The following is a 25,431-nucleotide window of genomic DNA, read 5'->3' as shown; positions in this document are numbered from 1 at the left end:
TGGGATGCAATTATGGATGATTTTCAAGTGTAGGTTCGTTATCGTTTGTATGGTGAATGGGAAAAGGATGATGAACGAATGCCTATGGTTCTGGCTGCAAAGCAAATTGCAAAGGTTGCCCACTTTTTCACATGTGAATATTGATAATCATGCTTCATACATGTCACCTAAGAGGTCTCTAGTTTTTTTATATTTCATCAGTTGGACACCAGAAGAATCTTGAAACGACTTGCAAAGGAAAACTTGAAGCAGCTTGGTCGCATGGTAGCTAAACTTGCTCACGCTAATCCGATGACTGTACTTCGGACAATTGTGCACCAGGTTTCTTGCATAAAATATTTACTTTTCTGAATTAGGGACTGACTTTCTTTTTTCCTTCTCTTTTTGATTGAATAACAAATATTTGTAATTATACTTTTGGCAGATTGAGGCATACAGGGATATGATAACACCGGTGGTAGATGCTTTTAAGTACTTGACACAGGTATTTTCTAGTCTTTTTGTCTATTATGGATTTATGGTGCCTCTCTAAACGTAACAAACAACTTGATTGCATTCTTCTTTGAAAACATAATGAAGGATTGTGCAAATAGTTTATTACGTATACAATCTTGTTGTGCAATTAGATTAAGTTAAAGGTACATGATGATCCTTCTATGATTTATGTTTCCTTTAGATGTGCTCTCTGGCTGATGCTGGATTTATTTTGCCATAGCTGATTGTACACAATGTCAAGAACTTTTCTATGCTTGTATGATACTGGGTTTGCTTATTTTTTAGTACAATCTGCTAAGTTTAGGTCTCATACTATGTATGGATTCGGATAATGCTATCAAGAAGAAATACGGATTGACTTTCTAATGCAATTATAATCGTTCAGTTATGGCGTTTCCTGTAGGTTTTGTTTCACTACCTTTTCAGTTTTCTCTTTTGAGATTTGTTTTCAGCGCTAGCTTTTCTCCTTTGCATTTATGACTTGCTTGAGGGAAAGTAGTATTCATATTCGAGACTGAAGTAATAGTTAATACGAGATACTTGCCAAATTTTAGATCCTTTTTATATGATTTTGCTACTGATTGATCTATTCCTAATCGCTCTAATTTTTATATTTGTTTATGACTTCGATGTCACAGCTGGAATATGATATGTTAGAATATGTTGTAATTGAACGTTTGGCTCAAGGAGGACGTGAGAAGCTTAAAGATGATGGGCTGAATTTATCAGATTGGCTTCAGTCACTTGCATCCTTTTGGGGTCACCTGTATGTTCCTCTAATTTCAAAAAAGTTTTCATTAGTAGCTGCCTAAGTGCTTTATCAACTACATTTTGCAGAACGATGCTTTATTTTTGTATTGTAGTGTGGATGACATTAAACATGCCGTATACTTTGACATGGTAATAAGGGATATTTTGAAGTCAATTTGCTTACTTTTAGCCAACAAAACTTTTGAGAAGGCTCTCCTTGTATTCCATGGTACTAAAAAATGTCATATGCGAGTAGTATCATAAGCATGTGTTTATTTGTCTAACATCTACTTTGTGTCTAATATTTGATGGAATTGCTTTCCATACTAATCAACTAGTATGTTAATTTTGTGGTTAGTCTTTAGGTTGCATTTTTTAGGTTTATTTTTAAACCAGTTTAGTTAGCACTAAACTGGTTGTGTCCAAAGTCCAAACACTAGTTGAAGGTAAAATGGGTTTAGGACGGCTTACTTAAACTCATTCTTCTCTGTCCTCTCCTCTTTCATCCTATTATTTTATGTTTACCAACAAATTCAATTACCATTTTGCCCTTGAAAAGACATTTAATTACTATCATTTCAATCATTCACTCCCTCTCTACTCTCCTCACCCATACTGTATGAAGGGTATTATGGTCATTTGACACAAAATCTCTTAAATTCAGTATTTTTTGATGTCACATTAAGTTTAACTATGACATATGACAACATTAAACCGGTTGATAATCAAACACCAAAATTTTCTAAACTGGTTTAGGCTACTTTATTCAAGTTTAAAAAATGAGAGTAGCTAACGAAGTGTAGGAGCTAAAACTACATTCAGATGCCACCTTAAGTATAAACAATATTGTTGTTGCTGCAGAGACTGAGATCTTAATTTCATTATCAATATCTAATAATAAGCAATTACAAATTTACAAGTACTTAATGTCATGTACTTCATTTCTAATGGATGGTCAGAGATAATAATGATCATGTAATTGGTGCTTTCTGAGAAGTGCATGTCACAATATGAGTGTCATAACCCCCAATTGCTATTACTAGTGCTTGGTACTAGTATATAGATTTGATAATTTTATTTTTGCTAAAATTAGATTTTGGTTCTCTTATCTGTGTGTTTTTGCAAAGGGTGTATTCCATCCATCTCAACTCATCACAGAGATCGAGAGGCGTGTTATGCTATGTGATTTTATGGATGTACAACTATGTTGCAATGCCTGTCATGGATGTCTATGATGTACATATGCTTCATAGTAGCACTAAGAATTCTTAAATGTGTTAGGTCAATTTAGTTAGTATTTATGGTTGCATTGTGTGTGCTGTATGTTGCATGAAGGACTTTAATTTCCTAAAGTGAATAACTTGGTTCCTCTTAACCGGTAAACCACATGTTGGATATTTGAGAATGACTTATGGCAATCTACAAAAGTTAACTATGAAAAGTTAAACTTATGGCAATCATTCTTTGATTATGATTAACACCCCAGTTTTGAGAATTTTGTAATCTGACCTTATATTTCATTTAACACCCTGTTGTTACTTTGACTTACTGCTATTAACCTTAGTCCATGGTTTATGTAACTCAACTGACTATATTATTTAAATACCTTTATAAAATTTCTGAATTATTTCTAAGCTATAAGCCTATATCCCACCCTAGCCAACTCAACCAAATTAAAATCCTTTTCCTAGATCTATCACCTTACCCTACCCTACTGAATCAAAACCCTCTTCACTATCTGATCTCTTTTTCCAAACCATAGTTTAATTTTTTCCCCAAACCAAACCCATATGCCACCGAAATGGAAAGTATGGCATAGTCATGAATGTTGTGTTTTCTTACTATGCAACTTTTGACCTAGGCGCACTTATTTCTTTTTGATGATTCATTAATTGGAAATCTCTGTTCAAGTCATCAGTATGATTTGTTTGGATGCTGCTGAAATTGACTTATTTGGCATATAGGAGTTTCAAACTTCTTCATATTAGATGGGCTTGTTTATTTTGTAATTGCCAAATTAAGCATCTGAAGCTGGGTAACAAAAAGGTGAAACATGGTTCCAAAACTTGCTGAGATGGTCTTCTGGTGCATTTCAACAAGGAAAAGCTGCAATCACTAGAGTTATCTTAGTTAGGATCAAGTATCTTAATATCACAACTTGAGTAGCTTCTCAATTGAAAACTTTTCATTATGGGATACCCTGACTAGTGAACTTCTGATGGAGCTAGGAAAATCTCGTAGTTCTACATAACACTTGTCTTTTTGTTCGCCACTTGGATGCATTGCTCCTTTTGATCAAACTAAAAGTAGAACAGGGGATTTGGCATTCCTTTTGGTAGATTAGTTAAAGATGTGTGGATCTGGCTCAGTGGATTGTGAATCAGACTCCATCTCAATATTTGGTTGTATGTTCTATATATGTAAGAAGGAACTGTTGGCGTAATAAATGTAGTTCTACATATGCTTGTTTACATGTACTTAGTTGCAATAGTATGTTTTAAATCAATTTGTATTAATGATATGGCTTTTGTGTTTATAGCTGAGTACCATATTTGTAAATATACCCTTCTAAGTTTGTATTTAAATGTGTACCCCTTAACCCTTGGTATTTGCATGGATACCTCTCATGTTACATTTTGACACCTAACTTAAAATTTGAGGTGTACGCCTGCAAAGTCCATGTGTAGGCAGGTATAAACACAAATAAGAAATTTTAGAAGGCAATATATGAAAAAAGATCCTAATTATTTTTGCTAACAGTATGACAATATATTGACAATTTAATGAATACTATTTTATCTAGGGCTTATTTCTGTTCATAATGTCTTTTATATTTGCTATTCTATTAATATGAATGGTAAATTCTACAGTATTTATCAGGCATTTTTTTAATTAATATTAATTTAGATTTTAGTGGCGAGCCATATCCCTGGTTTACTGCTTTTTAAAGCTCCATATATGTTTTAAGAGATGAATATTGCTTGCAGTGGTACCTCCTTTTTGCCAGTTTAAACATTTTATAATTCAAAAACTTGGTGGATAAGAATTCAGCTATTAAAACTGAAATTTGTACTCGTTTGAGCCAGAGTAGATAGATTTATATGTGGTGGAGAGCATCATTTTTGTTCAGAAAGTAGCAATTTCACTAGTTAATGTCTCTTTAATGAAGGATACTTCTTTTTACTTTTACTCACAAGCCTCAACTTTGGCAATTGTTTTAAAGTTTCCTCTGCTGCTCTTATGGGCTCCCATTGTCTGTTTTCTTTACTTAATGTTTCATGCTATGATGTTCCTTTGCAGTCATGAGCTTTCTCTGCAGTGAATCTTAATGAATAGTAGGTAGGACTATAGCAGAAGCAGTTGATGTTGTAAAGCATCATTATTGTTCTCAAGACAATGATTGCTGGCTGTTTTCTTGCTTTCTTTGGGGCTAGGGTAACTATGCTGAAGAAGTTGCTCATAATTATTCATTTAGCATATCATACTATATATGCATATAGCAGAATGTTCATATTTAATGCACAGATGAAAGCTAAATTTTAATAGTTTTGGTTTCCATCGATGTGCATTAATTCCCTTGTTTATAGGTGTAAAAAGTACCCTTCAATGGAGTTGAGAGGTCTTTTTCAGTATCTTGTTAACCAGTTGAAGAAGGGCTCGGGTATTGAGCTTGTTTTGCTGGAGGTATATTTGGAATTTTAGATGCTTTTTTGTCCATTGTCTTGTAATTAATAATTATGTATCAATATGTGTTTCCAATTTGGTGAACGATGCAGGAGCTTATTCAGCAAATGGCAAATGTACAGTACACTGAAAACATGACTGAGGAACAGCTTGATTCTATGTCTGGAAGTGAGACATTGCGATATCAAGCTACACTCTTTGGGATGACAAGAAATAATAAGGTGCAGAACCAGGCTTTTCTGCCTTCTGTTCACATTCCTTGTTTAGATGAGCATATACCCTGGAGTATGGCATAAATCCTGATAACAATGCAATTTGGACATATGTTTTCATTATCCAGAAAATGGTATATGACGCTTTTGGCATGTTTACCAAACTATTTTCCTTTATATGTTGAGCATACTTCACTTCAATAATTTCATAAGTACAAGAGACGTTCAAATGCTTTTCTTTCTTCATGCACCACTATCTATGTTTACTTCTCAAGCAGCACTCATTCTCCATCCCACCTCACCTTTGAATGAAACACTCGGCAGGTAAAGGGGAAAAAATTCTCTGCACTTTTTACCTCACCCACTTTCTTGTTGTTCCATCATCTTTGTTATTGGCATGCCAAAAGGGAAGTTTGAAGATTTGCTCCCTGTCGTCCTAAATCATGGATTACATAATGCACACCAGGCCATACCATGTTTTGTGTGTCGGCATGTTGCCATGCCAACAAGTTGCTGATACACTTTATGATGATAGCACTTAAAACCATGAATATTTTGAGTGAGGGGAGATGTCTCTTCAAGTGGGACCTTATTAGATTTCATGGCAAACTCTCCTCTTGCCTTTTTTTCTTTAACGATTTTGTTTGTCACCAAATTCTGGAGGTTTTGATCTTAAGGCTTTAACTTATCTTTGAATTTTTTTGGTTTCTTTGTGGATTTCTTTTAGCTATTTTTGTGCTCTATGACCTCATACCTCATGTTATTGAGAATTCTTGGATTTTGAATTTATGAAATATGAACAACAATCATGGATTGCTATCTTGGTTGGCACGGATTGATACATTTCGTGCCAACGAACTATTGGCAACGATGCAGTGGAGTATCTTGAACATATACTACTTTTGAGGGACATGATTTAGGGTCTTTCTCTCTCCCCTAAAGCTTGATCTACATGAATTTTATTTCAAAGTTTAGAAATAAAAAAGGAATTTCGGTTTGCCCCCAGTTATTTGCCCCAAGTTAAGAAATCCAAGGAAAATTAGGGAAACATATCAAATGAGAATCCAATTGGTGTAGAATTTAAGTATATCTACCACTATTCATAATAAATTGCACGTGTTACACAATATTTAGTGCTGAAAGATGTTAAATTAGCCTCTGAAACCTATTTCAAGGCCCTAAAATGATTTAAGATCGTTTTTCAAGTCTCCAGTGTGTCACGATACGTGCCATGCCCTAAAATGCTCTGTGCTTGTGTCGCAACAATCACTAATAAATATTTGATGCCTCCTGAATATTAGATTCATTACATTCATTTACAACTACATATGAATACTATATACATGGATATAGTATGTCATCAGACCCATCTCCATTCCACTCTCGCTCTCTCACCTACCAAAACTCTTAGTGTATTAGCTATATAAAATAGTTATTTGGAGCTATAAGATCTTCATCTTTCTGTCCTCTCATGTCTAATCCATTAGATATGTGTGGAGTTGAGGTCATCAAATGTTTCTATGAACGGAGGACCCAGAAATGATTAGGTGTGGTACCCTGCATACAAGATCTTGCTGTAATTACATGGTGAATGTAAGACATCAAAAGAGATTCAAAGTAACCCAAAAATTTTGCATCTTGTTATTAGTGAGTTGAGTAATGGTGGCCTAAATAAACTTCAAGCAATATATCTGAGAAAAACGCGGGCCTTTTCTGATACATGCTAGAGATTATCTTTGGTATATGATCAATTGATAATTTTTGATATATGAAGATTTGCTAATCTTTGCTTGCTTCTTTCAGTGCTGTTCTTTTGCCTTTGGTCATCTTTTTGCTCGTTTGCTAATATTGTTATTCTAAATCCTCCTGGCCTGTAACCAATTTAGTCTATCTTCGGATGCTATGCATGAAAATACCATCTAAAGGACTGGCATTTTCATGTGATTATGATATTGTTTGGAAGAGTCATTTCAAAAATGAGGTGCTATTACATTTCTTTGACTTGTGTTCTGTTTGATCGGTGATATTAAGTTTATGAGATGCTGTGGCTTTTATCATTATTGCATTGCCATTTAGCTTCAGTATGTAAGGATAGCATGAATAAGTATCTTTGTACAACAGAAAGTGTGATTATTGCTCAAGTATAATTGGTTATTTTTCTTTTGCAGGTATTGAGTAAATCTACCAACAGATTAAGGGACTCCTTACTTCCAAAAGAAGAACCTAACCTGGCAATTCCTCTTTTATTGCTGATAGCTCAGCATCGCTCCATGTAAGGCAATAGACTTCTCTGCGGTTTACAGCTTTCTGGTTATATTGCTATTCTTCTTAGCAGTTATGATTGTCTCGTACTGGTTGCTTGTACATATTTATGTGCAGCAATGCATTTGTCTGTGGTACTGCAGTACATAAAATTAGTGCTTTGTCGCAAGGCAAATATTGTGAGCCAAAATATAGGGTATACATATATCATGGTTTCATCTGATTTCAGTGGATATGCAACTTTCATACAGATCATGGTTCTCCTGAACTTGGCTGTAAGCACAGAAGCCATGTTAACTATTGGAACAACTTGTAGATTCTTTGAATTATTGTAAGCCTTGTTAATTGGACAGTTAAAATGTAATTTAAAATGTTATCAGGGTATTGAATGACCAACCTATCAATGTTGTTGTAGAGAACTAGAGATAATGCTATCAGGTTTCTTTGCATACATTTATGAGCCTGATTCATATGGAAAATAAACATGATTGCAATTTGTCTCAGGGTTGTCATAAATGCGGATGCACCACATATTAAAATGGTCAGCGAGCAGTTTGACAGATGTCATGGTACACTTCTTCAATATGTTGACTTTCTCTATAGTGCAATATCTCCGTCTACAGCATATGCTCAACTGATTCCCCCTCTGGAAGACCTTGTGCATAAGTACCATCTTGACCCAGAGGTAGTATTTAAGAGAATCCAATCTCCTTTGCTTGTTCTTTTTTCCTGTAAATGAAATAGTTTTAATAGCGAACCTTTCTAATTGTGTTTGAGACTTTTTGAGTCTCTAAGACCTAGATTTCAACTGGATTACATGTTATGTGCTTCTTCTACAATTTGACCTTCTAATAAAATCATAATTTATTCCAGGTAGCTTTCCTTATATACCGACCTGTAATGAGGCTCTTCAGGAGCACAACTGTCGCTGAAATTTGTTGGCCTCTCGACATTATCAAAGATCTTAACGTTCCATGTATTGACAATGAAGCAGAATCCTCAACCTCGTCAAGTGATATTGTTTTGCCCCTTGATTCGACCCAGAAGCCAGTCATGTAAGTTGGCTTTATAGTCATTAGAGTAGATATTTTCTTGCTTGAATTTAATCACATTATCTATGGCCTTCCCTTGTGACATTCCCCATTTCCAGTTTCTCTTTGTCATGTCTGTGTTTCTTTCTCAGAGTTGACCTCTTCCAGTTTGCTTCATGCTTATTTCATTAATAGGCCAGTGATTTCCACCTTTTATATGCGTCCTTGTTGATACAGGTGGTCTGACCTTCTTAGTACAGTACGCACAATGCTGCCTTCTAAAGCTTGGAATAGCCTTTCCCCTGATCTATATGCCACCTTTTGGGGCCTAACACTTTATGATCTCTATGTCCCTAAATTTCGTTATGAATCTGAGATCGCGAAGCAGCATGCTGCTATTAAATCATTGGAAGAACTTTCTGACAACTCAAGTATTGCAATAACAAAACGTAAGAAGGACAAGGAAAGGATTCAGGAGCTACTTGATAGGTTGATTGCTGAGTTTCAAAAGCAAGAGCAACATGTTGCATCAGTGCGTCGAAGGCTTAGTCATGAAAAGGACAAGTGGCTAAGTTCTTGTCCAGATACATTGAAGATTAATATGGAGTTTCTTCAGCGTTGTATATTCCCTCGCTGTGTTTTCAGCATGCCAGATGCTGTATATTGCGCTATGTTTGTGCATACTCTACATTCACTTGGGACACCATTTTTCAATACAGTTAACCACATCGATGTTCTTATTTGCAAAACCCTACAGCCCATGATCTGTAGTTGCACTGAATTTGAAGCTGGCAGACTTGGAAGATTTCTGTATGAGACATTGAAGATGGCCTATCATTGGAAGGTATCTTGTGACTTTTTTCTTTTTTTTAAGCAATGAAGGTATCTTGTGATTTGATTTGTACCTACTGATTTCTGTCACTCATGATGTTTATTACATCTAATTCTGAAAGCATAAATTCATGAAAGGAATTTCTATCACTGTGATTTTTCAAATGCTTCCATTTACAGAGTGACGAGTCTATTTATGAACGAGAATGTGGAAACATGCCTGGCTTCGCTGTATATTACAGATACCCAAATAGTCAACGTGTAGCTTATGGCCAGTTTATCAAGGTACATTCTTCTCCATTATAGTGAGAACATAAAATCTATTTTGCACTTCTATAATAATATAATATTATCATCATGTAGTTTAAATTATACTATAAAATATACATATGTGGTTCCTTGACTTCATTGCATAGAGCGCATTATGATTGGGTCTTGGGCACAATAGAAGCTTATATTAGCGACTTGTAAGAGTGACCTCACATTATGGGTTATAGTTTATTGAAAAGCAAAATTCGTGGCTGGCTCTCGCAAACAGTATATGCGATGGGTGGAAGGCTGTCCGATCGCCTTGTCACTTTTGGCCTGCTTTGGCTATTGGTGATCCTAGTAGGACACCTTTGCAGGAGTTGGAAATGGATCGAGCAAACTTGTGGGTCTGGTTGATATTGGATTAGTTAAAAAAAAAATCACTTTTCAAGCCCTAATTCTCCATTCCCATTGTTTGAGCCCTAAGTTTCCATCTCACTCTCCTTCCTTCGGTGGCTATTAGTGGTAGCGAGCTCTCTCACCCGTATGTGCTTCTCTCATTCTTTCACTTTTTCACTGACTCTCACTCTCACCACCCCATTTACAGCCACTGTCGCCTCCTCACAATCTCACTCCCTCTCTCACACTCATTCTCACTTCTTCCAGTCTCACTCCCTCTCTCACCCTCACCGACTCCACCCCACCTATAGCCATCCTTCCATGGTCCCTTCCTTTTCCTTGCTCTTTCCCTCTGAACAATGTTATAGAAGATTAGGTGTTATTTTTTTGGATTAATTATACTTAGTCCCTCTGAACTATCACCGTTTTTTACATGCGTCTTCTAAACTTTTTTTTTTACCACATCGACTCCATAATTTAAGAAAATTTTTAGGGAGTGTATGTGGAATACTATGATAGTTCAAGGGAGGTAAGTAGTAGGTTTTTCTGCTGATTATTTTTTCTGATTACTATTTATTAATTACTGTTTGTGATTGGTGAATACTGTTTGGTGTTTTCTTGTATGTATGTATGTTTAAGTTTAACAAACATGTTTAGTGAACTACTGTTTGTGATTAGTGATTTGGGTTTTTGATTAGCAAACAGTAATCACTAATCACAACCTTAAATTTTTTATATGTACTGTATTAGTACATATTATATAATATACAATTATTTTTATTTTTTTTATATATTAAAAATGCTAGACTTCATATTGCCCATGCACTATGTCGTGGGCTGACTGCCTGCATACTGTGGGCGACTTTCAAAACATTGATGGATAAGTATAACTTGGTCAAGCCTGAAATGCATTTAGCTAGCAACTTGAGAACTTGGACATCAAAAATAATATTTTTGTATTTGCTCTAATTTTGGCTGGTGATTACTTCATGATTAATTATATGAGTTATCACTTGCATTAGTATACTTGAAACTCTGGAATGATTTTGTCACGTCATAGTTTCTTTTACTAAACTAAAATTATATACAAACTTTTTTCCTTTGTTCTTCTTTTATCCTTTTTACTCCTTTTTTCCTGTATTCTTAAATTTTAGGGTTAATTACACTTTACTTTGCTGTGGTTTGACCCAATTGCATGGAATCCCTCTGTGTACTTAAGCACTTAACCTCTATGTGGTCTGGATGAAAGTGCAATAATTTCATTTTTATCATATTTGATTAAATCATATGTTGAATATGAAAATCCCCATTAGAGATAGTTTTTGGGAATTGGATAAGCTCCGCCTAAATTTACCATATCTAAAGCATCTCAACTGTATTTCATATGTGTATGCAGTATGCACTGCTACCCACCTTCTACATAGGTATTATGCTGCATTTGACTAGCCGTATGTGAATGGTGCCATTTAGAAAATCGTAGGTTATATACAGAAAAGTTCTAGGCTTGATCATTTGAGGACCCTGTAGGTTCTCTAGAGCATGGTCTGAGCAACGGCTGCTTATTATTATCTCCTTTAAGTGGTGACTTTCTTTGGGTCCTGCCATCACACTTTTCTATAGACATTTTTGGTGAACTTATGAATGCTTATTTTGTCAAAAAGGATAAATTGGATTAAATGTTTATCAGAAAAACTCATTTCCTATGACATTATGTACTAAAAGTTAATGGGTAATCTTTTTCCACAAGCTTTGGACATTGAAAAGGTGGCAACATTTTCCACTTGGAGTATAATTAACTAAATATCTAGTGGGTAGCGCCTCTCACTACTTATCGACTTTAGGGATCTATTTGTTTTATTTTACATACATCCACATATTAATCTGTTAGATTATAGTATTGTGTAAGTTGATCATGCAATAAAAGTCATCACTTTAATCTTTAGGACATTAAGCAAGACAATTCTTGCTGGTATATATTTATTTAAGCAAGAAATGAACAAAATTGTTTCTGGTGGTATCTTCCTTCTGAGTTTTTCCTCTTTACCTGAAAAATTACTAACTTTGCTGAATATGTTTTCTGGAAGGTGCACTGGAAATGGAGTGGAAGAATTACCAGGTTGCTTGTGCAATGCTTGGAATCTACTGAATATTTGGAAATACGAAACGCACTTATTGTGTTGACAAAAATTTCTGGTGTTTTTCCTGTTATCCGTAAGAGTGGTCTTAACCTTGAAAAAAGGGTAAAGTTATACTTATCTTCATTAAATTTCAGCCTCTGATTTAAATTATTGTATATTAGTTTATCTCTGATACTTTTAGGTAGCTAAAATCAAAGGGGACGAAAGAGAAGATCTGAAAGTTTTGGCAACTGGTGTTGCTGCAGCATTGGCTGCTCGCAAGGTTAATATTATTGTTTCCAAAACATTCCCTTAATTATCTTTTTCTGTGTTTTGTTCTGACATCTTTGTTCACTTAAATCCTGCAGAACTCATGGGTTTCTGAGGAAGAATTTGGCATGGGACATATTGATCTGAAACCCACAGCATCACCTGCGAAATCTCTGGCTGGTAATGTCTGGAAGTATGATATTTCTATTATCTATATTTCCCTTCTTAACATAATAGTTGAGAAACCCCACTACAGGGAATCAGTTGCTAGACACTCTGAATACTGCAAAAGATCAGACCACACGTGCAAAATCTACAGATGGTAGACCAGAAAGATCTGAAGCGAGTGTGATTTTGAAATCTGATATGACACAACAAAAGAGGAGTGGCTTATCTGCAAATGGGGCTGATAGTCAAACACATTCTTCCTCTGCACTACTCAAGCCTTCTGGGGTTGCACGGGGTACAGATGAACCTGCAAAATTTTTTTCTGAAGAAACAGATATGAAGGTGTCTTTGAAGGCTGTGGTGGAATCTGAGGTACGTCCATGTGAAATGGCTTCTTTTCTTTTAGTTCTTTCATTTTGACCTCATATTACTTTAAGATCCTCTTCATAGATGACTGTAGGAATGTAGGTTATTTTATTAAATTATGGGCTTGACAATCATTGAAATATAAAGAATCCAGTCTGTTCATGAATACAAGTTTTGAGATTTTGAAAGATCTTTTTTTGCCTAACATAAACCAGTCAATCTTTTAGCTTCATGCATCCTGTTGCCATGCAGAAAATACAGTTTTCAAGCATTGAGAAATTATAGAACTAATCAAACTCAGATACTCAGACTAAGATGACCATATTGGTCATTGCATGTGTAAGCTAGTCTCTAAGTGTGAGAATGTGAAGTTGCTATGAAGTCCTTAGGTTCAAACTGCTCGTAAACTGTCATATTGAGGTCCTTATGACTCAATTGTGCTCTCTCTTTTCACACAAACACAGACAGACAAAATATGTGTTTGACTGTCTATATTTTACAGGGAGAACCGATGGAGTGAATAAAATTCCATTGATTCTCTCTCTCGTTAGTACCGTTCTCTCTCTCGTTAGTACCGATATCTTGTTATGTTCCATGGTCAATTATCTAGGAGTTATAGTTTATCTGTCTTAATACAGTTCTTGAGTGGCAATTTTCAGGTTATGTTTTTATACATGTTTAGAAAGTCTCCAAATATTCTGTATTTTGATTTGGCAGGAACCTTATTTTAACCTTGAACCACCTTTGTTAAACTTTGAGAATTGTAAATCTGTGTATTAGTTTTCTCTTTCCTTCTTTAACAGAGAATCGAATTGTATTGATATGTTTACTATTCTTTTTAGTGAATATGAATATCTCAACACTATTTTAATGACAATTAAGGAGAACTTGGTTTTGGTGACATACTTAAGACTTAAGAGCAACTTAAGTGAAAAAGGCATCTACATAATACCAAACAGGTAATTGCTGCGTTATTTTGGACCCTAACCTTATATATGGTTGTTGCTCCTGACAGACAAGGCCTCCACAAAAGCGTGGGGCACAGAATTCTCTTGGAAAGGTGCCAAAACAGGATCCTACAAAAGAAGATGGGAAGTCTGGAAAATCAATCAGAAATACAAGTCAGCTATCCTCTGCTCTTGCTGATAGGGATCTTTCGGCCCATCCACCAGAGAGTTGGCAAGACTCTAGTGTGTTCAATTCTTTAACTACTAGCAATGGTACCATAGTTTCAGCTTCAGGGAAAGTACCAGGATCCTCTTCAAGAATGATAACTTCTGCACAAGGCAATTTACCAAAATCTGATGGTGGACCTATCAAGCCTTCTAGTGATACTGTTGATTTTCCTGAGTCTAGTGCTAAAGAACAAAAGAGAACTGCTCAAGTTGAAGAGCAAGATAGGTTGAGTAAACGCAGAAAGGGAAACAATGAAGGCAAGGATGCTGAGTCCATTGATACTCGAATATCAGATAAAGAACGAAATTTTGACCAAAGGTCAATGGACAAAGCTCATTTTCCAGATCATGAGAAGACTGCAAGTGATGAACAAAATTTAAATAGGCCAGAAAAGCCAAAAGATAAAACTAGTGATAAGTATGACAAAGAGCAGAGAGAAATACTAGATCGACCTGATAAGGGCCGTGGGGATGATAATCTTGAAAAATCAAGAGATAGGTCAATGGAAAGGAGAGAACGTTCTCTTGAACGGATGCAAGAGAGAACAGAGAGGAGTGTTGATAGATCCATTGATAAAGCTAGAGATGATAGAAATAAAGATGAGAGGAACAAACCTAGACATACTGAGGCTTCCGTAGATAGAACACATCCTGATGAACGTTTCCATGGACAACAAAATTTGCCTCCACCACCACCACTTCCTCCTAGTTTTGTTCCTCATTCTGTTGGTGGGAGCCGAAGAGAAGAAGAGGCCGATAGAAGAATCGGCAACCCTAGGCATATACAGCGGCTGTCTCCTAAGCATGATGAAAAAGAAAGGAGGCGTTCTGAGGAGACTGTTTTAGTTTCACAGGATGATGCAAAGCGTAGAAGAGAGGATGATTTCCGTGAAAGAAAACGTGACGAACGTGATGGTGCATCAAATAAGGTAAAAACTACATTATTTTCTGTGATGTTTTCTTTCCTTGCTGTCCATTTTACTCTATATCTTAAAAATTACTAGTGGTCTTCTGTTGCGAATATTGACAGTCTTTAAATATATGTGCACTCCTGTAAAATGATCTAAATCTTCGCCAGAATATTCCATTTTTCTGTTACAAGATATGTATTCCTTTTTCTTGTCAAAGTGTGACTTTTGTGCATTTGATTTATGCTTTCTCCAGATTTTGATTTAAAATAAACTAAGAAGAGCAAAAGAATAGCATGACTTCCTTTTCCTGATAGAATAGTCGTATATATTTCTGACTTATTGGTGTTTGTCAAATATTATAATTATTTGGTGAAAGTGAATACTTATTGCAATTAATGATAGCATGCAATATATAAAAATATGGAAAATGCAACCCTTTTTTTTTTAGAATAGGAAGTGAAATGAAAGAAGTTAAGTCATTTTACAGAAGTGAAGAATTTACTTTCCACTCTACTTTCTTCATCCAAATATCATAAAATGGTAAACTTTTAGAATGTTGTCACTTTATTTCTCTACTTTTCATCAACCGAACACTCCGTTAATAAAAGAAATAATTATTTATGGTTCTAGTCTACTTAAACACTAACATTGAAATTTGTGCAGACTGCTTACAAAGTTAAATATTTGAGAGATTGTCCTTCTTCTAGTCTTGAATAGAGTTTGCAGTATCTATTAAAAAATTAGGTATCACCAGCATGAACTTTACTTTTCATGCCAAGCATCAAAGAATTGCAAGCAATTGTCATATATGTTTGGGATAGAATAATTAGTAGTCCTGGATGCTTTACATCTTCCTCGGCTAATTATAAGCTTAAGTTTGTTTGATGCTCTTATAGTATCTGGATTGCCATATATGGATAAATGATCTGATTACATTCTTCTTGCTTAGGTTACAAGTTCACCATTTGTTGTAGTTTTCTTCATTTATCTGTAAGTCCTTGTGTCATTCTTCTAATTTAGCAGACAAATTCCTACCATTGAAATATCCTCTGCTAGTTTACCCTCATATGATTTTATTCAAATCTAGTTATCAGAAGGTCGAGAAGATAGTTTTCAGAAAATTTATGATTACAGTGTCCCAAAGTGTTGTGATAGGGCCCTTAGCTACCAAAGCATCTCCACACCATTCTTATTTGTCTCTCATAATTTTGGAGCAGAGAGGGAGGGTGGTAAGGAGGGTTGTTATGGGTTGAATGAATGATGTGCAGAAAGTATTACTACTTGGCTTTCCTCTAATGAGTAGTGGTAATCTACTGACAACCTCTAACATGGGATGTTTGCAATTTTTACTGGTAGTAAATTGCATGTTTTGTATCTTAAATGTACTTTTGGGAAGTTGCTTTGATAAATAGAATTGAATGTTTTGTACATATGAATGATTCCTCTAGTAAAAGATTTGAATTGTAATTTTGTCAGGTGATGTTTGAAAGCATGGTTTTGTCCTTTCCTTTTAAAACAACTTAACTGTTGTCAGTACTCTTTAGTGTGCTTGTGTCATACCATATCAGAAAGAAAGTACACGCTTCATAGCTTTGTGGATACTTCTTGTAACTATGTATCCTTAAAAAAATATGTAAATGTGGATGAATCTAGCATACTTTCTATAGAGGAGTTGCTCTATTTCAATGATTACTCTTAGGAAGATAAAGCATCTAAAGATGCACTAATTCCTTCCGTTTCCATCCAGGTCAGAAATGTTCTTTATAAAGATGACCTCAAATGTTATTTCGTGAGGCATAATATATAGACTTGAACGATGCTCAAATATGGACTGCATGCCATAGTGACAACTTTATGATTTACACACCAAAAACTCCTTTGCCTTTACATCTTAGTAACTATTGACTTGTATACTATGGGGGCAAATCATTTGATAGTTTAAGCTATAGCTTTTCTCACAAAGGATTATGGTTCCCAAAATTGGTCAATCTTGGCCTAAAATTAGTCTAGTGACTGGTTTCGGTTTGGGATCGACCTGTTTCAGTTATATTGAGCGAAACTTGATCAAATCTAACACTAACTCGAGTTTACTCTCTAACCTATTTGTTAATCCGCACTAGTAAACTCGAGTTAGTGTTTTTTTTCCTTATTCCTCTTTTTTTAAACTATTTTTAACTCCCCTTTTCTTATTACTGCAGAATAACAGTGAAGTGAGAGATCTTTTTTTTTTCACTATTTTGTAGTAATAGTTTATGAGCATAAAAATTTATTAAATTTAGATTGGAATTGATCATAATTTTGAGTGATTTTTTTTAGTTTAAATTTTTAGGCTTCATATGTGACTAATTATTATTTTCATATTTTTCTATTATTTTTTTTACAAAATTTTAGCGAATTTTCTGTATTTTTAAATAATATTTGAAATTTTTTGTGAATAAAAAATAGTCCGATTTAATACGGGTGGCCAATGCAATACTACCAATAAGGCAACCATTTTTTTGCTGATCCCTATCCTGCTACTAAGTTTCGAAACCTTAGTAAGAATGCCTGCATGTGTACTTACCATAACATAGAAAGATACTATGACAATTTATTTAAATTAATTTTGTACATGAATGTCTATCAATATGTATAGCATATATCTTTTGGCTTGTTTGCACAACTATTCTAACATTGACTTGAAAGAGCTCGAACACATACGTACATGTATGTGGAAATATTATGGTACTATTTGATACATTGTGTCATGTTTGTAATATGATAAACTGTGATGTTATGAAGCATGAATAAGAATGCACCATGTAGATTCAACATGATAGATCATACATGTATCCTTGCAAATAGGGACACAATACCTCAAGTTAGCTCATTTTCATGCTTAGCGGATCTTGAACCATCTTGATTTCATGTCGAGAAAAGCTCGAGCCAGCTTGATTGCAGGTCAAGGCAAGATCAAGTGTGGAAGTATCTGTTCTTCCTAGATGTGATGTAACTCAAGTACTTGGGACTTCTAGTGTAATGCGTAGGACCTTGAGTCTGCTTTCAGCCGTGACATCTCTCTTATCTGATGCATTATGAGGACCTAGGTTTAGCTTGAGTTCAAGTTGAGCTCCTATTTTAGGTCAAGCCAATCTTTACTAGCCCATTTTTCAGATCAGTGATGCCCGTGCCACCATCGGCATGCCTCGGCACGCCTCCCCGTGCTAGTGGCATGCCCCCTATAATATTTTTAATAAATTTTTAGGATATTTAGAGATGTTTTTGGGTCTTTGGTATGTCAATCTTTGATTTTTTTTGTCTAAATATATGTATTAAAATTTAAAATCTACATTACAATGTTTTATCTTTAGATTATTTTTGTAAATAACCTATTTTATTAAAGATAAAACAACAGTTGAATATAAATATTATTCAACACATAATATGATTGAATACATTCATTAAAATTAATATTAATGATTAAACATTCCATAATATGATTGAATACTCCATAATATAATTGAACACATAATAACATTCAATACATAATTAATAATAATTCAATAATTAAAACTAATATCTAGTTGAACGTAGAATGACGAAGAGGATCAAAGACTTCATTTGCTAGCACAAGAATAACACGGGAATGTTGCGTTAAATACTGTCAATATTCTTTAAATTTTATCCACTAATAATATTGCTCGTTATAACGTCTCACATAGTTTTCATAGAAATAAGAATTTTATAATTCTTCAATGATATGATATGGATATTGAATATATACGGGAACGACTGGTACAGGCACATGCACACGATAAACATATGCAGATTGTGGATATGGAGTATAATAAGGGTGTTGTGGCTCTGGTGGGTGTGATTGATATGATGGTAATGATGATGAATTCATATCATCCTGTGGGCGCACCTCTCCTGATGTCCTTCTACTTATAGACTTAAGTCCTTCCCTCATCTGACTATAATCATATTGAGCTTGAGATGGCCCCTTTCCTTCTATTTTTGATAAATTCAGCTTTGTGGTTGTCTAGGTATAACAAATAAATTGTCATTCCAATTTTAAAAAATGACAAATAAGTTGTCATTTCAGAAATGACAAATGACAAAAGTTAATTGATGGAAATAAGAAAAAGTAAAAAAAAAAGGGTTCTATATGTCATATTATGTTTGTTAAGAAAATAAGTAAAGTTGATTTGATAAATATTGATAGAAATAAATTTTTTTTTTAAAAAAAGTCTATATTGGCACATGAACGAGACTGTGCCGGACGGCACATGGCCGTGCCGGACCGGCACGGATCGGCACGGCACACGTGCCGGTCGGCACGGCTCGGCACGGGGTTGTGCCACTGGCACACCCCGTGCTAAGTGCCATGCCAGTAGATCCTTGTTTCAGATAATACTAACCTCAAAGCAACTCCCTTTCATGTTGACCCAAGCTTGAGCTAGCTCAATTTGAGGTAAAGCTACGCTCGAGCAGCCTTTTCCCTAGCATTAGTTGATCTTGGCGATGGCTCCTTATCAAGTTCAGCTCATTAGTCATTACTACCCTATTGGCGTTAGTGTCCATGCTTCGTTAAAATGAAAATATCTGTGCTACGGTAGTGTTATTTGATAATATTTTAGGGATTGAAAATGAATGAGACCATGATGCTGATCCCTAACTATCTTCAGTTGTGGGTTTTAATTTTCAACTATTACTAACAGGTTTTCTCCAAGAAATTCTGAGCTTTTAAAGATGGGTTCTCAATTTCAGTGTTGGCAAAACTATTTTAAACTGTTTTTATAGCTTCATTACTTAATTGGGTTCTGAATGGAAAAGTGTTTCTATTGTATTCTACACATACCTGCTACTTTCATCCTTCTCAATTTGCATTTCTTTGTCTTCCCCTTTTTAAAATCTACTTTACACATGCTTCGCTTTAGTATAGTCTAATGTTGTCAATATATCTCTTGTTTCTAATATTACATGAAAATACTTTAAGTCATCAGCAAGGAGCACTCTAGTGGTAAGTATTGCCTTGTGTTGTAGTACCCCATTCCATGATGTGCAATGGGAGCCTTGTAAAGAAAATAGAAAATACTTCCTGTTGAAATTCTGGCTGAGCATCAAACACTTCCTTAATAAAAGAAAGAACGATATTGTTCATCTTGATTGTAACAATGAGATCCTTTTAAACTCAAACACTAAGTTTGTTTTTCTGGTTCAATATTTTAATGGATCAACATAGTGATAAGTTATGTTGCTGAAAGAATTTATTTCATTTGTACTTCTAAAGGCGTGCTACAGTTGCTTTGTCATAATAATATGCTACTTCTGTAGCAAATTTATATTAATAAAATATATAGCCTTTTCATTTACTAATAAATGATGTTTCCTTTTCCTTGCTTGTAAGATGGCAAAGTTAATATTATTTGTAGCTAAAGCTTCAAGTACGTAGTTTTTGGTCTTCTTTGAATCTTCGTAAGTTGGCTATGTAACTTGATTTATTTGTTGACATCTATATATAAAAAAGGAAGACGTCTCTGTTCATGAATATCTTGTTAATCTTTCTTAATTCTACTCTAGGTGGATGATAGGGACAGAGATAAAGGAAACTTATCAAAGGAAGACACTGATCCTAATGCAGCTTCCAAGCGGCGAAAGCTCAAAAGAGACCAGCCTTCATCTTCTGAAGCGGGTGGAGAATATTCACCCGTTATTCTACCATCTCATGGAGCGGGTATTTCCCAATCATTTGATTCAAGAGAAAGAGGAGAGAGGAAGGGGGTCATGGTGCAGCATCGAGCTGCTTACATGGATGAAGCACCTAGGGTGCACAGTAAGGAAGCGGTGAGCAAGATCAATCGTCGAGAGACAGACCAGTATCCTCAATTGCTTGAATTACCACTCTGATATTTTATTCTGTTATATTATTTTCTTTAAATCTTCCATATTCATCTATTTTTCTGATATCACATTATTGATTTATGTTATATGCAATACCTTAATTTCCTGTACTCCATGGTATGCAGAGATTCCGACAATTATAGTGGAGTACATTGTGCTGACATATAGCAATATGATAGTGATATTAATAAAGGCCATGACTAATCTCTAGGTCGATAACATATTGTTTTACTCACTGTGTTAGTTCATGAGGCTTTTGTGTTCTTACTATCCTATCTTTGTTCAGTTTGGTAAGTTTGTTACTGTGAGAAAAACAAAATGAAAAATCCTCAAGAACTTTTATCAGTAGAAATTGGTGAGTAAGATATGCTAATATGAGGTTGAGATAAATAGTTCCTTTTTGTTTCTACTAGAGTTCTCTTCTACCTTAATATTAAATTTGCAATGCTAGTTCTATGACTCTGAGAGGCTTCCCAGGACACTTAGTGAAGCTGATCTAAAATTTGAGCTTAGCATTGATATGAATTTGTTTTGCATATCTTGTTGCATCAAGTTTTGAATTCCTATGTTCCTTCCATTTAATAGTGTTTAATAATATATATTTTACCTCCTTGTATTGATGTCCAAAATTATTTTACCTCCTATATAATTTTTGTATCAAATTGGTCCTTGCATTTATGACTAAAATGAAACTGTTAAAGTTTTCGTCCCATTAACGAAGCCCCACCAGATTAACAAAATGCTCCTGTTGTTATTTGTTAGGCAAACTGATTAGATAGAAGAGCAATCTGGACATTTTGGTAATTTGTTATATTTGATATCGAGGGGGCATTTTAGATAATTTAGGTAGACTCCATTTATTTGAACTGAGATTCTAGCAATTTCATTTTAGTCATAAATAGAGGGATTAATTTGATATAAAGAATTGTATAAATGGAGTAAAATAATTTTGGGTATAAGTATAAATGATAAAATATATTTAACCTAATAATTTTTCTCCATTATTTTGAGAATGGATGTTTTTAAAACCAACGATAGTTTTCTTCTGTGTTTGATTCTGCACTTATATATTTAGAGTTTGTACCCTTAACCAGTCAAAATTACAGAGCCCATGAAAGAGAGTGGGAAGAAGACAAACGTCAGAGAACTGAAGCAAAAAGGAAGCATCGAAAGTAGGTATTAGTATAGCAGGGATTTTCTTTTGGCAGACCAGATGTCATCAGACACCTAGCATTACTGGCTTTAACAACCAAGAGCAGCCACCTTCAGATTTCTTTTCAATTAGATTCTCTGTAGAGATGCATGATAATGGTTTGAGAAAACCAAGTCTATTGCAGCTCTCAGTGGAGTTTGTCAACGGCTTAAACTCTACAATTGAGGTGTAGCTGTTCGAGGGTATGATGTAAGCAGCTCCCGGAGCTTCAATGTATCAGAACACAGGGAGGCTTGTAACGCCATCCAGGTCAAGATGTCCATCTGTAAATTACATAATGTAATTTTGTTTTTCTTTTCAGATAAAAAGTGTGTTTAGCCCAGTTAGACTGATTAGGTAAATTACATAAATTTTGATATGTAAACGAAGTCATTGTATTTGTAAACTCATACTTACCCTTGTGTGTGGTTTTTTATTTCATTGTGATCCTTCAATTTGTCAACTGCTGTACAGGTGTGATCCATTCTTATCCAAATGAGAAGTCATTCAAAAGAAATGATTCTAGTTATTCTGTTAAGACTGTTCCCAGGCAGGATGAGCTGAAAGATTTTTGTTTTGTTTTTATTTTTTTTGAACACTCTGCAAAGATTTCTCGTTCCAGCATTTTTTGGAATTTATTATCCTTGTGAATTATTTATCTTCAAGCACTGAATTATATCTAGGGATAAGATATTTTTCTTTTGTCTCATGTTATACAAAGTTCTTGGTTATCTAGTTCTCTCTGATAAAATACAGCACAATAATTTTCATTGTTATAGATTCACCTACAATCTAATCAGTCACTGCTCCTGGTTGCTGCATGCTTCAACTCCACTAGGAAATTTATCTCATGGTGGAACTATTTAAAATTGATCAGGGAGAAAGTTTCTCTTCTATATCGTATTTTATGGAAAGTTTATGATGAGTTCTACTGTCCATTCTCTTCCTATCAATTTCTTTTGGATTATTTGCATTGAAAACTCACTTTGTTTTAGATTTGGTGGGCCAGGGTTATTTTTTGTTTCCCTTGTACTTGGTTTTTTTCTTAATTTTCTTTCAACTTTGCTATTTTTGTACTCGAGTCTTATTAAATGCCGCAAACAAAGAAAACAATAATTTTTACGTGAAGATGATTAGGCGTTGGACGTTGTAGGAACAGATTGGGTTGCTTCTTCCAATTTGTGCATTTGGAAACTTATATTCATTATTTAGTTTCGCCCTTGTTCATTTATTATATTCATAAGAATGAAACATCTATATAATCGTAATGTGAGGGTTTTGTTTCACTATAATGGTGCTATTATTTTGGACTACAAGAAAAGATTTTTGTTCACAGAAGTATAAGCAGATAATGTAGTTTATTAGATTTGAAGTCGAAGTAATGCAAATTTCTTTAGGTGAGTTTGAAGTCTTTTTGAAGTACCTATTCTCTTCGGACAGCCACGATATATTTATTGATATCTTTAAAGATAGTGATGTTGTAGAGATGTATGATCTGTCACTGTTATTCTCTTGAGTTATACAAATTTTTGGAACGAGAAAAGAGAAGAATTTATCTGGGTGAATTAATATTTTTATGTTCGTGATTACATTGAAAATTACTTTTGCTTACTTTAATGACGACATTGAATAGAAGTTGTTATTGATTAACAAATGCCGTAATTTAATGATGACATTTGTAATTTAGCTCCGAAATTTGTTTATATGAATTTAGATATGAATTTTGCAATTAAACTACGAATTTAAATATAAATTTCAAAATTGAACTATAAATTTACTAATTGTATGACTAATTTAGTTACAAATTTCGTAATTGAACTACGAATATCATAATTTAGCTACGAGTTTTCTTAATATTTAACGTTATCATTTTATTAATGTTATTTTAGGACAATCTAGATGAAAAATTCCATGAATGAGTAGCCACCTATTGTTTCAAATGTTCCAAATTCTAGTAATATTAACTTGGATACTTCAGGGGCAGGAGGATCGTCTCTTCTTAATCATCCTACTTATCAGTTCTTCGACTAAATGGACTAAATGGACAGTAATGTACCGATAGTAAGGTTGATTTTCCTGTACGTGATCCTCGTAATATTGTTATAGCAAATGTTATTGATTCCCAAGAGGACAATGAGAATCTTGGTGAAGAATTTTCTATCTGTATCGATTCGTCTTTAAATGAGGAAATAGATACAATATTCAAGAAGAATTCCCTATCTTTGATTCTATTGATCCATCTCTAATAGATGAAGGTGATGCGCCAACAAACTTGTGCGTGTAACCTTATGGTGATAATGAACATATTTTAAGTACCGTTCAACATTTAGAAACCCCTAAAGCTGAAGTGGCACAATATATCACATCAGATGATATATTTATAGGACAAATGTTTTGTAACTCATTAGAGTTTGCAAAAGCACTGAAATCATTTGCTACCAAGCATAGATTTGAATTAAAGCCTGTTAAAACTAACCCTCAGAAGATTATTGCTCAATATAGTTCAGAGGAATGCCCATGGAATATAATGGCTATAAATATAGCAGGTGTTAATACATTCAGGATAAAGTATTATTGGACAACACGCATACAGCAGAGGTATATCTGGGAGGGATCATAAGTAACGTACAAATTTATTCATACGCGATGAAGTGAGGGAGCAGGTCCTGAAGAGTACTGAAGCATACACTTTGAAGATGATTAAAGTTGAAATGCAGAAAAAATTTAGTGTTTCAATAGGTTACTATAAGGCATATCGCGCTAAACGAAAGACAATAGAAGAAATTCATGGCAGCTATGAGGAATCTTACAAGTGGTTGCAAGGTTACCTCCGTGAGCTTAAAAAGAGGGATCTTGATATAGTAACTAAACTTCAATGGGCTGACTCTTGACGTTTTAAGCCTGTAATTTGGGCTTTTGGTGTATGCTTGCGTTCATTCAAGTCACACTTGCAGCCATTGCTCGACATCGACACTACTTTCTTAACTAGCAAGTATAGAGGTTGCTTACTTGTTGCGACAAATTTGGATGCCAATAATCAAATCCTTCCAATAACATTTTGTGTTGCCGAAGCTAAAAACACTAAATCATGGACCTGATTTTTATATCATCTTCGGGTATCAATTGAACTGTTCGGGCATATGATGATATTATTAGATAGGCAAAAGGGGTTGATTTGTGTAGTGGATGATGCATTTCCTGAAATTTGTCATGAATATTGTATGGTGCATTTTCTGAAACTTGTCATGAATATTGTATGGTGCACCTCTCTTGAAACCTTCTAAATGCTCCAAAAGGTTCTCTTCAATATAGTATGTTTTGGGCAGCAGCATAAGCTTATAGAGAGACGGAGTTCAATTATCTCATGGAGCAGATGAAACAAGAGTTTCCTCAACAGTATGCTTACATAAATAAAATTTCTACAAATACGTGGTTA

At 34.6% G+C, this 25,431-nt stretch overlaps 1 protein-coding gene across 1 annotated transcript in view; it reads left to right on the top strand.

Annotated features, from left to right (window-relative positions):
* LOC140791947 (THO complex subunit 2) overlaps window positions 1-22,512 on the top strand; it is a 40,734-nt gene extending 18,222 nt beyond the window's left edge. Inside the window, exons 16-33 of the mRNA XM_073142677.1 lie at window positions 34-114; window positions 202-321; window positions 425-484; window positions 1,134-1,261; window positions 4,833-4,929; window positions 5,022-5,150; window positions 7,310-7,413; window positions 7,908-8,088; window positions 8,277-8,458; window positions 8,672-9,278; window positions 9,446-9,550; window positions 11,998-12,153; window positions 12,233-12,313; window positions 12,399-12,480; window positions 12,557-12,840; window positions 13,850-14,938; window positions 20,483-20,778; window positions 21,910-22,512. Of these exons, the coding sequence (XP_072998778.1) occupies window positions 34-114; window positions 202-321; window positions 425-484; window positions 1,134-1,261; window positions 4,833-4,929; window positions 5,022-5,150; window positions 7,310-7,413; window positions 7,908-8,088; window positions 8,277-8,458; window positions 8,672-9,278; window positions 9,446-9,550; window positions 11,998-12,153; window positions 12,233-12,313; window positions 12,399-12,480; window positions 12,557-12,840; window positions 13,850-14,938; window positions 20,483-20,778; window positions 21,910-21,979 (3,852 nt within the window). The 3' untranslated portion in view covers window positions 21,980-22,512. The remainder of the gene's footprint in view (window positions 1-33; window positions 115-201; window positions 322-424; window positions 485-1,133; window positions 1,262-4,832; window positions 4,930-5,021; window positions 5,151-7,309; window positions 7,414-7,907; window positions 8,089-8,276; window positions 8,459-8,671; window positions 9,279-9,445; window positions 9,551-11,997; window positions 12,154-12,232; window positions 12,314-12,398; window positions 12,481-12,556; window positions 12,841-13,849; window positions 14,939-20,482; window positions 20,779-21,909) is intronic.
* Window positions 22,513-25,431: the final 2,919 nt, after the last annotated feature.

The sequence above is a fragment of the Typha latifolia genome, chromosome 7 (assembly GCF_019914945.1).
Source record: "Typha latifolia isolate L0001 chromosome 7, TyphaL0001v2, whole genome shotgun sequence".
NCBI lineage: Eukaryota > Viridiplantae > Streptophyta > Magnoliopsida > Poales > Typhaceae > Typha > Typha latifolia.
Note: the sequence above shows the minus strand (reverse complement) of the source record. Positions and strands in the feature narration are given on the sequence as shown.